The 20,043-nt window shown below is 45.2% G+C and overlaps 1 protein-coding gene across 2 annotated transcripts in view; it reads left to right on the top strand.

Annotated features, from left to right (window-relative positions):
- Positions 1-20,043, top strand: part of RHBDF1 (rhomboid 5 homolog 1) — a 116,986-nt gene that overhangs the window by 54,413 nt on the left and 42,530 nt on the right. The window contains exons 3-4 of one of the 2 annotated variants that reach the window (XM_066576121.1): positions 9,749-9,879; positions 11,102-11,212. In XM_066576121.1, the coding sequence (XP_066432218.1) occupies positions 9,749-9,879; positions 11,102-11,212 (242 nt within the window). The remainder of the gene's footprint in view (positions 1-9,748; positions 9,880-11,101; positions 11,213-20,043) is intronic. The other variant, XM_066576122.1, reaches the window with a different exon arrangement.

Here is a 20,043-nt window from a genome sequence, read left to right as displayed (position 1 = left end):
TGTATCTGATAATCAAAGAAGAGTATGCAGTCCGCCTCAGTCAGCTGTTCAGCCCGATTCACAGGGGTGTCGGGAGTTGGAACCCACCAATCTGATATTAATATTAATAAAATTAATTAAACCTCTTAGTATAGACTCTAGTCTAGCCAAACTGCAGACACATTCAGAAGCTGCTCCCCTATACTTTCGACTTTTCATGAAAAAAGAAACCATAACTATGATGCAACTTATCAGTAAATATTAAGTGAAGCAAAGTATTTGCAAAACAACTCAAATTTATCATGGCTGTGATTCAACTGTGTTCACTTGAATGAGGCTGAACTGTAATACCAAACACAGCCTATGGATAAGAGTGGTGCTGTTTCTGGAAGAAAATAAATAAGAGAGATGGAGCAATACCTCTGCAGCGCCATCTATTGGAAGGCTGCATTCCTGCAAGTCAATGTTAGACTCTTTATACAAGCCTTGTAACATTGACTGGGAATTGAAAGCCAAGCCAGAATCCATACAAAACAGCCATGTTTTTTTTTACATTTATGCAACCCCTTAAACTATGTAGACCTTAAGATGCAAATATTATGCTTCTATAGTTGTCAACTTCTATCCTATGTGTTGATGGCCGCTCTTGTGTGACTGATGAGGATCAGTGTTTGCTGCTAAACCTTGTTTTTCTTGTTGAGCTGTACGCTCAGGGTGACTTCCTTTGCCAGCAATAATAACTGAGGAGCATTGCTTAGATTGTATCAGAATGTACAGGCTGGACACAGTTTAGGCAAGTTCCGGTGCAATTTACCGAGTGCCCACATCTAGAGAATATGTTCTATTGGGGTTTTCCTTCAAAGACCTGTATTACCGTATCACTGCTGTTTGTATATGCAGGCAGATCAATCATTTCTTATTTATGCATGCTACGTGTACTGAAAATGCAGGATGTATGCCATTACCAAAGATATGTTTTCTCCAAGGGGTCCTGTCATATTTGAAAGTTATTTTATATAACTTTTAGATGGGTGAAGGTCCAACTGCTGTGACCCCCACTGCTCCTGAGAGCGGGGCTGCAGCGCATACTGAAGTGAGGGCAGCAGTTACACATGTGCACTGCTACCCCATCTGTTCAGTGGGACCACCGGAGATAGTTGAGTGCTTGAATGGTGTATATTCTGGCCAGTGCCGCAGAATGTAGAATAAGAACTTTGAAAATAGCGCACTGTAAATTCAAATGACATGTAAGGAGTAGTGGGACTGCGCTATTCATCTGAAGAGTCAGGCTAGCTGCTCTTAATTGGCATCCCTCAAACTTATCACACAAATTTTTGATCTTGTGACCTGTCTGAGCCTCAGTGTCGTGTGGCAGAAGTTGGCATATAGCCCTTTGCTTACACTTGTAGTCATAATTCTTTCTTTATGACTGGTTTTTATTTACGTTCCCAGACCTACCATTAGGCTGCCTGTCCACGGGTGAGTTTTCATTGTGAGCTCCGCGGCAATAAATTGCCCACGGAGCTCGCATGACATGCTTTCCATAGGCTAACTATGGAAAGCGCAGCCCGACGTCCACGAGCGGAGAATCATAGCTACAATTTGCCGCGATTATCCACGGTGAGTCTGTCTATTAGATAAGCTCATCGCGGAGACCTGGCAGTGCCTCCCCCCGCCTCTTCCTTGACGGAATATTCGTCACGCCCGTGGACAGGGGGCCTCAGGGCATATGAATGATATAGGAAACGTCCCCATCCCCAACCCCCAGGGACCATCTATTAGGCCTCATGCCCACGGCCGGGTCGGATTGCGACTGCAAAATATTGCAGTGTAATCAGACCCAGCGCCCCCTGAAGAGACCCTATACTCACCTCTCCGGATCCGCCACGAGTGTCTTCTCTGGCAGGCCGGCGCTCATGCTGTGCACTGGGCTGGGACACGGATTCCTGCAATACTTGCGCTGTGGTCACTGCGGAAGTATCACCAGACGGACGGCTTCCATTGACTGCATTGGAAGCTGTCCGTGCGTTTTCCTGCACAAAATAGAACATGCTGTGATTCTTCCCCGCAAGCGGAAAATCGCAGTTGATTTCCGCTCGTCAGCAGGGGAGAATCATTTACCACAGCAGGTCTATGGACGGACATTGCTGTGGAATTCACGGAGGGTGTCTGGCTGCGATTTCCACAGTGGTAATCCGTCCGTGGGCATTCGGCCTTAGCCAGAGGGAGAGATGCTGCAAAGAAGGGCTATCACTGTGGCTAACGCAGCTCATCTAATATATTTAGGCTGTGCTTTGCGAAGGTATTCAATCCATCTGGAATTAAAATGGATTTTAATTTAGATTTTATATAATGGCCCTATCAAAATAGTCCAATTGTTACTGTGGACTGAAAAAATATCTTGTTTTAAAAAATAAAGACTTAAATGGCATGATTTCATATGTATTCACCCCCTTTGCCATGAAGCCCATAAATAAGGTCTGGTCCAACAATAAGCTTCAGAAGTCACATAAACCGTTTTATATGATTCCCCGGTGTGCAATCAAAGTGTCACATGATCAGTATAGATACATATGTTCTGAAAGGCCCCTGTTTCTGCTGAACCACTGCAACACGGAGGCCATGGAGCACTCCAAGCAGGTCAGAGACAAAGGTGTAGAGAAGTATTGATCAGGGTTGTGTTCTATAAAAGTATCCCAAACTTTGAACATCCCATGGAGCACCATTCCATCCATTATAGCACAATGGAAGGAATATGGCACAACTACAACCCTGACAAGAGAAGGCTGTCCACCAAAACTCATAGACCAAACAAGAAGAGTATTAAGTGACTCAACAAAGACACTAATGATAACTCATGGAGCACCAAAGATCAACACGGGACTGATTGTTTCAGGAACATGGAGAAAATCTTGCAGACTGACGGAGTTGGGAAATGTGTCTTTAATTTTCTATGAATTGCCCCTTCAAAGGGGTAATCCCGCAATCTAAAGTTATCCCCTACTCACAGGTGATGACTTTGTGATCGGTGGGGATCTCACCGCTGAGACCCCTACTGATCCTGAGAACAGGGGTCCTGTGTCCAATTCTTCTCCTCACTGTGAGCACCTTGTCTCACCCACAGTGACATCACATTGGATGGGGCAGTGGCCGAGCTTGTACGGCTGCTACACCGCTCATTTCAGTAGTGCTAATGGAAATTGATGAGCGCTTATACTCGCTCTCTCCAGCAGTCCCACTGAAAGTGAAGCTACATCACACATGCACAACCACTGCTCCATTTAGTCTCCTCCTCCTCATTGCTGGGGGTGCATTACGCTTGCAGTGAGGAGGAGAATGTCCCCCTTTTTGGGTTCCGTGGGGTCTCAGCGGTGACACCATTCATAATTATAAAGTTATTCCCTATCCTGTGAATAAAGAATAACTTTAAATCTTGGGATAACCCCTTTAACTTACTTATATTGGGAATATGGCATTCTCCCCTGGTATGACCTCTTCATCATCCCTAGGGAGACCTCGTACCTCACCTCTCACCTTCCATGTTCTTAATAATGCATCACTGAAGTCTTACGTGGACCTTGTGCCAGAGCCTCCTCGCTCCTCCAGTAACTTACTGGAATGCTTCCAAGTGAGGTACAAATAAGCCTGAGCAAACAAGCCTTGTCCTCTGCACTGTTCCTTAACTCGCTTTACACATCACTCACAACCAAATTAATCGACAATTTGACTTTAATAATGCAACATCTACTACTCCGACATTTATAGCCAGTTGTTATTCAACCTCATTCTCCCCTCAATAGACAAAGTCTTTTACTCTCTGCCATAAAGTTGCTATATCCCACAAAGCTCAGGACACCAATTTTAGATTCTAAAATGCTGGTATAGAGCCCCTGTGCTCTTGCTCTTGCTATTTCTGATAGCTGCAGACCAGTGCTGATGCTGTGGGCAGGCTTGGGGCATCATATTTGTTAGTCTGCAGCCACCAGCTCACCCCTTCCTACCGGCTGTGGCTTGCATCCTGAACTCCTTCTGAGCAGCCGTCCTGCTCCAGCATCTGTTCTATCAGTGACAGCAACCCAGAGCATACATGCTCACACTTGACCATGCTTTTAAAGGGTAAGTGCACACCTAACATGTTCCTCTCCTGCTAATCATCTGGTGCCCCTGCCTGTATCGGGCATCCTGCCCCTATGAAGGGTGCGTGCGTTTATGGTTTTGAGGTCCTGCTTGAGGTTCTACTTCAGGATTCTCTGATTCCTGACTTAGACTATTCCTAACTATGGTCCCATCTCCATTTCTGACTCCGGCTCATTATACTGACCATGTTTATGTCTGCTGCTTCCCCTGACTTCTAGCCTGCTGTACTGTGCTGAACCTATTCTGTTTGTCCCAACCTTTGGCTTGTTTTGCTGCCTGACCCAACCCAGATTGTTTTACTACGCTCCTATTCACAACCTCAGGAACTCTGGTCTATAATGGGGTCATTTTCCACATTACTGGGACCACTTTCAGAGTAACAGCCTAGGAGCCCTGCAGTGAAGCCCACATCCCGTTTTGTGCAGTTAAAGGGTGACGACCAGGGTACCTCGGGTGTCACTTTTGGATATGGCCTTAGGCCAAACCAGTGTGTGGCACAGTGGATCTACATCTGCTGATCCTGACCGTATTGCACACAAGCTGGAAATATCCATGTCTTCAGATTTTCTAGATCAAGGTAGTAAACCTGAGTGGTAAAGTTATGGGCATTTCCAATCCAAATGACCCATTAGTCCTCTTGCTCTTCCTAATTCCAGCTTCCCTGAAATTTCTATTCCAATGTCTACTTAAAATCGTTCTCATAACTGCCCACACGGTGATTCCATGACTTGGCCCATGGCATAACAGAATGCTTCCAGGGAAATGTTTTTTTTCTCCTTCAGAGAATAGAAGAACTTTTAGCTTACTCTTAGGCTTCCTTAGATATAGTATGTCCTTTAAGGGGTTGTCTAGTTGTAAACTATTAATGGCCTATCATTCGGATAGGTCATCAATAGTGGATGGGACCCCCTGACAATCAGCTGTTAGCTGGACTGGTGCACTGAGCTGATATTTGCAGGAAGCAGACAGCTCCATTCTTACTGCAATCACCAGGCTTGGTATTCCAGGCCAAGTTTCTTTTGAAATAAATATGAACTTTGCCTGTAATACCAAGCCTGGCCACTGCCATAAGAACAGAGCTGTCAGCTCAGTGTACAAGCACATTGGCCGGCCAAACAAGTGATTGGCCGGTGTTTGGGATGACAGGCCCACACCCATCTACTATTTATGGCTTATCCTGTGGATGGGCCATCAATAGTTTGCTACTGAACAGCCCCTTTAACTATCTGTATTGTTTATCTTATTTTATAATAGGTGGGTGTTTTTCTTTTCAAGTCACAATAAAAACTTACCAAATCCCTTCTCAATCCCCCTCGCTGAATTAAATCCAAGCAACTTTGGCATCTGAGTTTTTCGTGGTTATATACTTGTTCTTCCTTCAAGCTGGCTACTCCCTGTTTAGATATTTCCCACTTATCTCTCCCAAAGACCACCCATAAATATACAGACGTGGACAAAAATATGGAAACACTGTATGAAATGCATAAGATTTTAACCATTAGCACTGAGCTGCCCTTTTATCCCCTTCTTGGCTGAGGGCTTTCTTGCCAAATTTGTGTTTACTTCACCTCTTGCCCTGCTGTGGGTGGTCTTGGGAGCCAGCTGATAACAGCAGCTGAGTGACTCAAACCCCTGACCAATGGAAGCTTGATGCTGGGGCAGATGTCCACTTCTGCCCGGCAGTATCTGAGTCATATTACCTCCGTTAACGTTACATGGGATTATAAATCATATTTCAATTAAGACATGTAGAGACCTATTTTAAGGCATGCATTTTGTACGGTGTTTCCATATTTTTGTCTACCCCCTGTCAAAAAGCTTGTGTTTTTGGCATATTATGGCTTTAGTTATAACTGTTCCACGAACTTTGGATATTGTATTACTTTATTTACTTGAATCCTGCTGGGTCAGCAGTATTCGGGTATGATCATATCAAAGCTGTGCACTCATATCACGTCTCTAATTTTTCTTTCTGTTCTGCTCCCCCCCCCCCCCTTACCCTTTCTGCCTTCTCCTTTCTCTAATACATAGCGCTCATAGCGCTAAAAATCGTTCTTCCACTACGCGAGCTGGCTGCCGGATCCTATCAGACCCTGATCAGCTCTGCCAGTGACTATTGTCACTACAGGGTTGTTTTTTTCCCCTGTAACTGAGGCTCCTATGGATGCCCCAGATACAGTGGAAAAGTGTCAAATAAACAAAACACGTGAATGTCCCCCAAAGGTCTTATATGACGTCATGGGGGACATAAATAGTAAAAACATGATTACATACATCAGTAAATAAGAATTACAGAATAAAACAGCAATATATACATAAGAAAGAAAAAAACAGAAAGCCGACGCCAACCAAAACTGTCGCCATATGCGCCCTGTAAACCGAAACCATACATACTATATATCAAAACCTCCGAAACAAATTGAGGAACCCATTCCTGTACTTTATTTTAGCGTAAATAATTTAGAGATGAGCGAACCTACTCGGCCACGCCCCCTTTTCACCCGAGCGCCGCGATTTTCGAGTACTTCCGTACTCGGGCGAAAAGATTCGGGGGGCGCCGTGGGTGAGTGGGGGGTTGCATAGGGGAATGGGGGAGAGAGGGAGAGAGAGAGGGCTCCCCCCTGTTCCCCGCTGCTACCCCCCCGCTCCGCCACGCCTCCCCCCGGCACCCCCCGAATCTTTTCACCCGAGTACGGAAGTACTCGAAAATCGCGGCGCTCGATCGAGTAATTACTTGAAACGAGTAGGTTCGCTCATCTCTAGTAAATATACTAACTTTAAAAAAATAAATATAAATGTTAAAAAATCATTTTTTAAGCTTTTTACCCCCAATAAAACCAAAAAAAAAACGAGAAAAAAAGTGAGTGGAAAAGATATTAAAAAAACAGCCCTATATGTCACAAAAAAAATGCAGCAAAAATAATTTTGGTAGCTGAAGAAAGAAAAATAGGGATAAAATCCCTAAAGTGTCTGGTCCTTACGGTACAAAACAGTCTGGTCCTTAAGGGGTTAAACCAGTAAGTAAGTAAATAAAAAGACTGCCCTCCTTCAGTCGTGTGCTCTTAGTACTTCAGTGTAGTGCCATTCACAAAGAGAGGAAATAGGTCCTCAAAAACAAATTCTAAAATTGCGAAGGCAGTGCCCAAATCAACTGCTTTCCATTTAGGTGTATGTATAATGTTTTCCATTGTGCGGCCGGCACCACACAGGACACCATATCTTGATAAGCAAAACTAATTTAGGAAAAAACAACTATTAATGGACTTTTGTTGTAAGAGTATAATGGAGGCTCAGAATTTACTTTGTAGTTGTTTGCGGTAATGTAGATAGCCAAATATCTGAGCAGTATCAGATTCTGCTGACATTCACTGTATGCTGCCTTCATAATGGTTATCACAATTGGAGGAAGACTGATTTGGCCCATTCAGTGGCGACCACTGAAATCATAATGACATTCGAGATAGCTTTAGTGCCCAACATGAAGCACGCTTGTTTTCTAACAGTCTACCCAAGTGGTTATTGTCAATGATGTTCTTCGCAGAGAAGGTAGTTTCTTAAGGGGTTTGTAGGAGGTACAAGAGTTCTTGTACACTCAGATGCCCCCAGATATCTGAGTTTTGTTATATTTTCATTAATGTCAAATCCAGCTGCACTGTTTCTCCAGCTCGACTTCTGTTCTGGAAAAAGAAGGGAAACATTACATCTGTTTTAGATTTGGGTCTTGGCATTGCCTCTATAGTATTCCAGCTCCTCTATCAGCATTAAGGTGCCCATACACTTTTATACTGAGGCTAGGTTTTTGAGTTTATGACATGGAAGTATCATCCAAATGTAATCCATTTTTCATGTGCATGAAAAAAAATGGAAGGAGGCCCAATGGGTGTATGAAATACGACCGGTGTATATGAAACCCTCTTGCAAGCCATGCGAGTGCATTCATTTTTTTTTACGCACCTGTTGACTTGAATGGGTGATTCTGGTCCGAGAACCACACTAGAATAAGACAGGCTGTGATTTGTTTTCTACATGGGCTATCTGTTTGTAAAAGAAAGTTGCACATGTGAAGACACACACTGGGGCTTAGTTATTACTATTATCTAAAAGTTAGACAGTGCAGACTTAAACTGGAACATTTTAAGATTGTCTATCACAAAAGCTTTGCTGAATAATAAGTCTGTCAAATGTTAAGACCGTCTAGTTGAAGTTTAGACCATCTATTAGTTGTCTTAGTTTATGGCTAAAATTGTGCCAAAATTTTGGCACAATTTTTCTTTAATGCAATTTGGGCTATGCCCCTTTTTGCATAAGTCGAAAAAACTGTCCAAAAAAGTGTTTAAAAACACAGTAATGTGGAACAAAGCATGTAAGACAGTTTTTGGCAGAATTTGCTCCAGAAAATTGTCATATTTTGAATAGTAAATCTGCCCCATTGATTTTTATGGGTCTGCATTTTGTCAGTTTCAGACAGAACTCAAATATTAAAATCATCCATGTCAATGAGCTTTTAAGTTGATTTAAAATGGATGATTTCAACCCAAAACAATTGTTCATCGAATGGAATTTAACAATGAACCATCGTTTTGGCCAACCAATAATAGCCCATCATTGTCTGGAAAGAAGTCTGACGATTTTGGAATTTTCAATCAACAGTCAGATGACAGCTTCTTTCTACATGAAAGTAAGATTGTTCCAAGAAAGATCATTTATCCGTTGACCATGTATGGCCAGTTTGAACGATTGTAATGGCCAGCCTGATTGCTTCTTTTGTGCACCCAAAAAAAGTAATTGTTATCAGCAGAACATCACCGCGTGGGATGTGCTGCCAACAATATATTGTATTGGGGGTGTACAGTTGCAATTGTGATCATTCATCCCCAATGCAGACTGCATTGACCTGTCTAAAGGCCAGTTAAATGAGCGCCGGTCTTGTGGATCAGTTCTTGTCAAATGTCAATTGGCCCATGTAGGGGCCTCGTGTAGCGCACAGTGTCAGGACAGCAGTATGCAGTCCCAAGCTCTTGCTCACAACCTGAAGGTTTCGGGTCCAATCCCCGCATGGTTCAGATAGCCAGCTCAAGGTTGACTCAGGCTTCCGTCCTTCCAAGGTAGTTAAATGAGTACCCAGCTTGCTGGGGGGTAATAATGGGGAGTAAGTTAGTGCTATTCAAATAACAAGTTCCCCTATCCATGTAAGAGGACCTTTTTGCCATTTTAAAGAAAGAACCTATTGATGGTAATATATACGGTAGTATCAGTATTAATACTACTCATTTCCTGTCATCTAGAATTGTCTTTTTAAGAGTAGACCTCACATTAACTTTCATGAGCAAAGCTGTCTTCTCTCGTCATACAGTTTCTTGCTAGTCACTGTTATGTACTGTATAGATCGTGTAGATGCTTGGATGTGAGCAGACGGCTTAACCATGGAAGGAACTAGAATTTATTTTGGTTTTAAGTGATTCTGTATCTACAATAGTTTTTAAAAAAGCAATGTATGAAATACCTGCAATATATTGTCTGGTAGATGTACATATTCTTACACAGAACATGATTTATCATAGCTGTTATGTATGGAATCCAATATGTCCTAAAAATGAACACACTGTTACAATGAAGACATCTTTACTTCCAGCCCTTCAAGCGACAGACGTTTTTGAGAAGTGTGAGTATGCCAGTTGAGAATACTAGAATCCCTTCACCTCCCAATGAAACGAAGCGGCCAATCTTACAACGACAGACCTCAATCACTCAGACCATAAAAAGGTAAGAACGGAGTGTGATAATATTTGCTGTTGTTTTATATGTATAGTCTTACAGTATATTTAATGAATAGGTTGCTAAACATATATGTTTTGTTGCCCATAGCAACCAATCACTGTGCAGTTTTCATTTCTTGCAGTGCTTTTGGAAACAGCTGCACTGTGATTGGTTGCTGCAACAAAGACCGTTTCTTTTAGAGAGCTCTTCTAAATCTGCCTCCTAGTGTTTTAGTCAAACGTGTACAGACAGTAAAATGTACTTGATGAAAATTAGATCAAGTGCGAAGAATGTATCCACTTTTGCCCCCAATATTTTTTTATTATTATTCAGTGCATATGTTGAAAAGTGAAGCAACTTTGTAAATAGCCTTGATTAAAAATATCCTAATGTTACATGTGGCAAGTTCATACAGACCTATGGGCCTCCAGAGTAATGGACTACTGCGTAGACTGATCCTACAATCTTATTCCCTTCCACTTGTCCCACTTCATATAGGAGATAGATGCAAGCGACTATGACTGTAGAATCAGGCCACACGCGTAGTTTGTAACCGTGACAAATCTAGCTCTGCATAGGACCTAAATACAAAAGAGGAGGATATTTTTAGTCATATACTTAAAGCCTCATTCACACATGCGACAAAGTCGCACGATTTTCTCACGATGCGTCAATGCTTCTTGTGAGGTTTGGTAGCCCATGTTTCCCTATGGAGCCTTCCTCTCTGTTGCATGCATCAAATGAAAACGCGTTTTTCAGCCAATCAAAGCCAGCGCTCGTTGAACCAATCACAGACATTCATTCTATTCATTGAATCTCTGTGATTGGTTCAGCGAGCGCTGGCTCTGATTGGCTGAGCTGAGGCCCTCAGCCAGCACTTCCTGGAGGCAGGGATTTTCTGATCCTCATCCAGAAATGATGCTGAAGACCAGTGCCAGGGACCGGGGAGAAGATGCATTGGAGCCGGACAGCGCTTCTAGGTGATGTATGGGGGTTTTTTTTGGGGGGGGGGGGGGGGGGGCGGGGGGTTCTGCAGCTAGGGCTTATTTTCAGGGTGGGGCTTTTTTTTCAATCCCCTATTGATAAATGTTACAGTTTTCAACTACTGTAAGTATTCGTTAAACACGGCAGCTGATGGGTGTTTAGTTGTTAAATATTGTTAGTACAAGACTGACGAGTTAGCCGTAAGGTATGCTCACCAATATCTCTCTTGTATTTTTCCTGGAAGGAAGCATGTCACATTTGACAGAATCAGCACTATGCCAGTTAAGGGGCATCTGGCTCGCAGGAGGCCTATATATTATAGGAAACGTCAAGCACTATCTACTTTTTTTTGCAGGTAGTTTTTGAAGTGCATGTAGAATGCTGCAATTCTGCATGATTATTTTTTTTTGTTGTAGTAGGAAATCTTCAAACAGCATAGTTAATGGCATTGTACTGGACTCACATGGCTAATAAACGGTTGGTTTGATGTGAATTAACTCTCTTGCATGTCTATAAATTTGGAAAAATGTTTCAATTACAACTTGAAAATGCACTTAATCGTACAGGGCAGAGATATTTCATGGAAGATGATCATTTAGAAAAGGTTTGCTAGAATGGGAAATGATAGTTTTACTGTTATGTGAATGTAGCTTGCAGATTGCTTTCTTATTTGTGGTTTCACAGGGGTTTTATTGGATTTTGGAAAAATATGAAACAAGAATGACCTAAATGGTCAAAAGAGTAATAAAACAACAATCTAATAAATAAGGGACCATTACCAGTGTAACAGGAAGAACATAAAGGGACCATGTATAGCTATCTATCACAGCATCTGAAAGTCATTATTGCTACCACAAAGACCCTAAACGTGCCCCGTGATCTGCGCCAGTGGCCCCCAGCTTCCCATTGAACACTATTTAAGACAACTTAATCTTAACACTATTTCTGTTAACTGATTTCTTTTTTATTGGTAGTATTATTCTTTTTCCTTTGTCAATTAGACCACTGCAGAATTTCAGCTCTTGGTAATTAAATAGACTTGAAGATTAAAGAGTTTTCTCAAGCTAAAACTATTAATGACCGATCCTTAGGATGGGACACCAGTAGCAGATCGGTGGGGGCCAGTTTTGTTTTGCAGATTTTCATTGCTAAAATTATGTAAGAAAATATTTTATTTTTAGCATCCTCCAGCAACCCTAAGTAAGAACATGTGTAAACGAACATCTTCACAATTAAAACCACCCGTCTATGTTCACACATGGGGACACGATTTATCACAAATCGGGGACCCCCTTGGTTTGGACCAAAAGATGGCTAACAATTTCCAAATGTTCCATTAAAAATGTATCTCTAAAATCATCCTATAAAAGGCGCAAAATAGTACTTGGCAACCTCGCGGATTGCTCACTATGTCCTCAATTATCCCTCCTGATGTTTCAGAGGGTATACAGACCAATGATTCATGCTCTCTAGTTGGTGGACATGTCCTAGGATAGTTTGTTTCTAGGCCAGGATTTATGGTATAGTAGAGTCTTTTTCAAGTCATTCTCTGCCACGACCCTTAAGTGAGTGACATTGCTTCAGCAAGACACTTCAGCTCTCACTCGTACCGAATCTCGACTTTTTAACATATTTTCTTTTAGCAGCACAACAAATTGTTGCCCATTCCTGGAAAGACAATGATCATCTCTGTACGGGCTGCCCAATCCAGAATTTTTATGCATGAGAAACTACTTTGTAAATTATTGGATACACACAACCAGTTCCTCAAGAGCTGGCATCTGTTGATTGATTACACCCATTCTCACCCATACCCCCATGGCCTTGATGTAACCCATCCTTTTATTTGTATTCTTAGGCTGCGTTACCACAGGGCTGATTTTCAGCGGGATGTCCGCAGCGGGCATTCCGTTACAGATCAGCCGTGGAATGCCTGCCCTCAAACCCGGGTTTTGAAGCCGGTTTTATCGCGAATTCCTGTGCGGAATTTACCCCCTCGTTGAGAGAGGGGAAATTCCGCAGCAGAGACAGCGACATAATTGACATGTCGTGGATTTGAGTATCGCTTTACAACAAAGTTTACACTTGGTTTTGTGCGGGTTATTTTTGCAGTTTGTGGACAAAATGTTCAAAGTCTCATCCACTTTGCTGCTACTGTAAATGCAGTGGGATTTCCATGCGGAGGGTCTGCACAGAAATTCTGCGACAATTCCCCTAAATGGGAGCACAGCCTAAAGTTTTCCTCTATATAGCATGGTTGCCTTGGTCCCCCACCCTTATTCCTTCCTGCACACACCCTTTCCCCCATCTCCCTTCCCTCATTCTTCTTTTCTCTCTTTTTTTTTTTATTTTCTCAATTTCTCATTTTTCACTTCGCTCTCTTCTCTTTTTCATACCGTACTTCAAGGTTATTATTCAGTTGTTATATTGCAAATATTATTGAGGTTCCCAGCTAAACAAACCTACATTGTCTGGTAATATGGTTTATTGGTTCTCTTGTTTTTTGGTAGCTTTTGTTTTTCCCTTGCAAATGGGACCCTGTCTGGACAATGGACATTGTCCTTTACTACATTCACCCTACCCAACTTGGACGACCTCCTCTGTATAACTCACTCATTTATAATGTTAATTTATAATGTTTCCCATGTTTTATTTCATTCCATTTGCATATGTGTATTGTAACTTGTACCTTTATTTGAAAATATACATTGTAGCATGTGATTATTGACTGATGCAATGGCTTCTGTGATGCCGATGATCATGCATGGTGGGTGGTAAGGGTGGCATGTAGAGTTTCTGTTTCCATTGATATCAAATTTATGTATCTGAGTGTCATTAAATGTGAGTTATCAGTATTTCAAATCAGGAACATCATTTGTAATAACCCTGTGCAACTAGCTGCAGTGAATAATCACCATTCAGGAATTTCTCCCAGCTGGCAGTTGGCTTACACATACAGCACATGACAGTGATTTAAATGCCATTCTGACCGTTCTGAGAACAGGAAATCGTACATAAAATAACCTGCATAACATGTAGACCATATTGGGTATCCTTTTCTAATTGCATACAAGCAAATCCAGCAGGGGTATATGGTCAGCCTGTCATTTTTAGTGATCATCGTATATGTACAGTATTTACTATTGCTGCACCGAAAGTAAAGTTTTTCAATGTAGTTTCATAATAATAATGATGGTGATAATCTTTATATAATGCCAATATATTCCGTAGAAATTTACAAATCAGAGGGTCCATGTACAGACAAAATCAGACATTACATACAGTAATTAACGGAATTGTTACGGCATTCTCCCCCCCCCCCCCCCCCGAGCGCCAGGTGGGGTGCCCTGATCTTCCCGCACCCCACTGTCCCTGCCTACTTGCCTCGGCCCTGGCTAACCCCAGGCGGACAACTGGGCGGCGGTCCCTGCGCTGGCTAGGGACCTGGCGACTACCTAGATGGAACTACTAACGGGGGACAGAGTGCCGACAGAAGAGGCAGGTGGAACAGACCAACAGAACTTACAAAGCAGAGCAATGCTGGAGATGGAGCTCACAGGAAAACTGAAAGGACACTGACGAGCAACTAGAGCAGACTGAGACAGACCTGACTAGAGGCTAGCAGAACCAATAACTGGCAGTGAGCTCAGGTCACTGCCAGCCTTTTAACTTAAAGCCTCCGCCCGGGGGTGGAGAGTGGGAGGAGCCGACTCTCCCCCTGTTGCGTGTGGAGGAGACCGGGCGGACACGCCCACGCCGCTGCACGCTGGCTGCTCCACACCGCCAGGAGATCCCCGACAGCAGAGTTCCGGGATACCGGAGCCGACATCGGAGCGTCGCGCGCCAGCCGCGGGACCCAGCGCCGCCCTGCATGGTAACAGGAATAAGGTTCACCGAAGGGACAAAAGGTTTCAATAGCGACTTATGGAATACCTTGTGAACCCTCCATGTGGCTGGCAACCCCAGCTCGTAGGCGAGTGGGTTCACCACACATATGATGGCAAACGGCCCCACGTAACATGGCGCCAGCTTCAAGGACAGGACCCGCAATTTGAGATTTTTAGAAGGCAGGTATACCTTCTGTCCCACCCTGTAAGGTTCAGACACAGACAGACTCTTCCCACTATGCAACTGTATCCGGGCCCCCGCTGCCTCCAAGTTTCTCTGTACCTCTTTCCATACTCCCCGAAGCGTATCTCTGGCGTCATCAGCTGCCGGACAGACCGACGGAGTAGGGATTGCTGTAAGGAAGCGAGGGTGCTGACCGTATACACAAGAAAATGGAGACACCCCAGTGGAAGAACAAAGGCGGTTGTTTAGTGCAAACTCTGCCAACGGCAGGAACTCTGCCCACTGATGAGCCTTTTCGCTAGCAAACAACCGTAAATATTGCACTAAATCTTGGTTCTTCCGCTCAGTCTGACCATTAGTCTGTGGGTGGAAAGCTGAAGAGAAGGAAAGCGACGTTCCCAGGTTTCTGCAGAAGGCACGCCAAAACTGCGCAACAAACTGAAACCCGCGATCAGATACAATATTTTGGGGGACTCCATGTAGGCGGATTATTTCCTTTACAAAAGTCGTGGCGAATTCTTTTGCCGAGGGTAGCTTTTTTAACGACACAAAATGTGCCATCTTTGAGAACCGGTCGACCACCACTAAGATAGTGGTGCACTTCTGGGATTCTGGTAGGTCAGTGATGAAATCTACCGATAAGTGCGACCATGGACTGGAAGGAACCGGTAGCGGTCTCAGAGGACCCTCCGGAGGACGCCGCCGACTCTTATTGCGAGCACAGACCGAGCAACCCCTCACAAAGTTGCGGATCTCTTGAGACATGCCTGGCCACCAGAAGTGTCTGGAACAAAGCTCCAGGGTCCCCTGAAACCCTGGATGCCCGGTGAGAACCGACGAGTGAGACTCATCCATGACTCTAGGGCGTAGGGTCTCTGGCACAAACCATCTGCCCTCCGGCACCCCCAAAGGGGCGTCCTGCTGAGCATCCTGTAGTTGAGAGACAAAGTTAGACTCTACAGCTGCCACCACCACGCCGGGGGCTAAGATATTCTCGGGAGTCATGGTCTCACTATCCGGTACCCCGAAACTCCGTGACAGGGCGTCCGCCTTCACGTTCTTCTCCCCTGGGATATATGTCACAATGAAATTAAACCTGGTGAAGAACAACACCCACCTGGCTTCACGAGCTGTGAGTCTTTTAGCATTGGCGAGATATACCAGATTCTTGTGATCAGTGTACACGGTAATTGGGTATCTAGCCCCCTCGAGATGGTGTCGCCACTCTTCCAGAGCCCATTTGATAGCCAATAATTCGCGGTTACCCACATCGTAGTTGCGTTCTGCTGAATTAAACTTCCGCGAAAAGAACGCACATGGGCTATAACCAGATCTCCCACTGACTTCCTGCGACAATACTGCTCCTGTCCCCACCTCAGACGCATCTACCTCAATGAAAAAGGGTAGTCGTGCGTCCGACTGTATTAGCACCGGGGCAGTCGTAAATGCCCTCTTTAGATGACTAAAGGCCTCAAGGGCTGCAGGTGACCATTTTACCAAGTCGGTCCCCTTCTTGGTCAGGTCGGTCAGGGGTTGCGCAATAACCGAGTAATTCCTAATGAATTTGCGGTAAAAATTAGCAAAACCTAAGAACCTCTGGAGGGCCTTGAGGTTGTCTGGTCTGACCCATTGGGAGATTGCTGCTACCTTATCAGACTCCATCTGAATCTCCGTGGGTGACGTTACATAACCAAGGAAAGATACTTGTTTAGAACCAAATGTGCATTTCTCCAACTTGACAAAAAGTTGATACTCGCGCAAACGGGTCAGGACCAACCTCAGGTGCCGCACATATGAATCCCAGTCAGGCGAGTACACCAGAATGTCATCAAGGTAGATGACCAGAAATACCCCCAGGAAGTCGTGAAAGACAGCGTTCATAAAACCCTGAAACACAGCGGGGGTGTTACAGAGACCGAAAGGCATGACCAGACATTCAAAATGTCCTAACGGGGTGTTAAACGCCGTCTTCCATTCATCTCCCCCTCTAATGCGAATTAAATTGTAAGCCCCCTGCAGGTCCAGTTTGGAGAACCAGTGGGCCCCTACCACCTGATTCAACAAGTCAGGAATCAGGGGCAAGGAGCACTGGTTCTTCACTGTGATTTTGTTCAAGGCCCGATAATCCACACAAGGCCTTATTGTCCCGTCCTTTTCTACAAAGAAGAGACCTGCCCCGGCAGGGGACCTGGACGGCCGCATATGTCGGTTGGCCAGAGCCTCCGAAATATAGGACTTGAGGGCCTCATGCTCACGACCTGACAAATTGAAAATGGCTCCCTTAGGGATGGGACTGTCAGGAATCAGATCAATAAGACAGTCCCACTCCCTATGAGGCGGCAGAGCCTTAGACAGTTTTCTGGAGAATACATCCTGAAAGTCTGACAAATACTCCGGAATGAGCACAGTATCTGCGGAGCACACAGCTATGGTAGACAGGTGATTATGACAGGATGCACCCCAATGAGTCAATTCCCAGGTGGACCAATCAAATTGGGGGTTGTGCAGTGTCAACCAGGGCATACCAAGCACCACATCAACCGACATTTTTTCCATAACAGGAAAGACAGTTCTTCCGAGTGGAGAACCCCCACCGTGAACTGTAATCCTGGGGTCCTCCATCGTACCAGGCCTGTAGAGAGAGGGGTAGCATCAATACTGATAAAATGAATTGGCGACTCCAGCGCCACAAATTCTGCCATCAGGGGTTTCACGAAACTCATGCTTATCAGGTTAGCGGCTGCTCCGGAATCAATAAACGCCTTCCCGAGTCGGGAAAAATTCCGGAATCTAACCTGACAAGGTACCAACAGTTTAGGATGTACCTGAAGTCCTAGGCGATCCTCCCTACAATCGCCTAGGACTCGGAGCTCTTCCGCCGGTTCAGACTGTGAGCGCTGAAGCCTCAGGGGGGCAGGTGATCACCCGATGTCCAGCTTTCCCGCAGTAGAAGCAGAGATGATGCAACAAACGAATCCGGCGTTGCTCTTTGGGGTCCAGCGGGTCCGCCTCCATCGGCTCGGGAACAGAGACAGGTACGGAAGAAGAGGGAACAGGACAAATGACCTCCCTGACCCTATGGGCCTGTCTATCCTGTTTCCTAGACCTGAGCCTCCTATCTGCCTTCACCACTAGCTCCATGGCCTCCCTTAAGGACCCGGGAACGGGATGGGAAATCAACAGGTCTTTTACCGCATCCGAGAGGCCCTGCAGAAAAACGTCCTTCAGAGCGCTATCGTTCCATGCAGTATCACCTGCATAGAGTCTGAAGTTGGAGCAATAATCCTCCACGCAAAGCGACCCCTGCCGCAGCGCCAACAACCGCAAAACCGCCAACCGCGCTCGGTCCGGTTCGTCGAAGATACCCCCGAGTTCCTGAAAAAATGCGTCCACAGCCTGCAGACAAGGGGAACCCTCGGGAATGGAAAAGGCCCAGATCTGGGCGGAGCCCCGCAGCAGGGACATTATCAGCCCGACCCTCTGAGCCTCCGACCCGGAGGAACGGGGACGCATCCGAAAAAACAGGCGACACGCCTGTTGGAAAACAAAAAACTGGTTCCTCTCCCCAGAGAACACCTCGGGAAGAGGGCACTTGGGTTCGGGGCTGGTTGAGGCGTCCGGCCCCTGCGACAACCCCCGCTGCTCCTGGGCCGCCATGCGAGCGGACAAACCCTGGACCACGACTTGCAGCTGGGTCGAGAGGGAGCGGATCGCCTTCATGACAAAAATGTTTTAGAAGGCCAGTTATTATGTTACAGCACTCTGCCCTTCCCCCCCCCCCCCCCCCCGAGCGCCAGGTGGGGTGCCCTGATCTTCCCGCACCCCACTGTCCCTGCCTACTTGCCTCGGCCCTGGCTAACCCCAGGCGGACAACTGGGCGGCGGTCCCTGCGCTGGCTAGGGACCTGGCGACTACCTAGATGGAACTACTAACGGGGGACAGAGTGCCGACAGAAGAGGCAGGTGGAACAGACCAACAGAACTTACAAAGCAGAGCAATGCTGGAGATGGAGCTCACAGGAAAACTGAAAGGACACTGACGAGCAACTAGAGCAGACTGAGACAGACCTGACTAGAGGCTAGCAGAACCAATAACTGGCAGTGAGCTCAGGTCACTGCCAGCCTTTTAACTTAAAGCCTCCGCCCGGGGGTGGAGAGTGGGAGGAGCCGACTCTCCCCCTGTTGCGTATGGAGGGTGGAGGAGACCGGGCGGCGCCCTACGGGTGGACACTCCCACGCCGCTGCACGCTGGCTGCTCCACACCGCCGGGAGATCCCCGACAGCAGAGTTCCGGGACGCCGGAGCCGACATCGGAGTGTCGCGCGCCAGCCGCGGGACCCAGCGCCGCCCTGCATGGTAACAGGAATAAGGTTCCTGCTCGCAAGAGCTTACAATCTACGAGGAAACTTGTAGAAAAGTTGTCCAAGATCTGCAAGCTAAATACAACCCTAATCCAAAAAATGTGGGGACAATGTAAATATATGTAAAGGAAAAAAAAGCTGTTTTGCAAATCTCCTCTAACCACATTTTATTCGCAGGGGAACATAGAACACAAATCAGAAGGTGAAAGTGAGACATTTTTCCATTTAATTAAGAAGAAAAAACTTATTTAGAAATTGATAGCAGCAGCACATCTCACAAAAGTTGGGAAAGGGGTAACAAATAGCTGGAAAAGTAACTAGTACTAACGAAAATCAACTGGAGGGTCAATTTTCTACTAAGCTACATGACTGTGTATAAAAAGAGCATGCTAGAGAGGTTAGAGAGGCAGAGTCTCTCAGAAGCAAAGATGGTCAGAGGTTCACCAATCTGTGAAATACTCTGTTTAAAAATTGTGGAACAATTTCAGAAAAGGACTTTGAATATCCCACCATCTACAGTACATAAGATTCAAAGAATCTGGAGAAATTCATGTGCATGGGCAACAATCAATATTGAATGCTCGAGATCTACGGGCCCTTAGGGCACGACATTAAAAACATGTGATTCTGTACTGCAAATACGTACATAGGCTCAGGAACCCTTGTGAACACAGTTCACTGTTCAGATGTGAGTTAAAGCTGTTTCATGCAAAGAAGAAGCCATATATTACCATAATCCAGAAACACCACCATCT

This window comes from Eleutherodactylus coqui, chromosome 8 (genome assembly GCF_035609145.1).
Source record: "Eleutherodactylus coqui strain aEleCoq1 chromosome 8, aEleCoq1.hap1, whole genome shotgun sequence".
Taxonomy (NCBI): Eukaryota; Metazoa; Chordata; class Amphibia; order Anura; family Eleutherodactylidae; genus Eleutherodactylus; species Eleutherodactylus coqui.
This window is presented reverse-complemented; position numbering and strand designations above follow the sequence as displayed.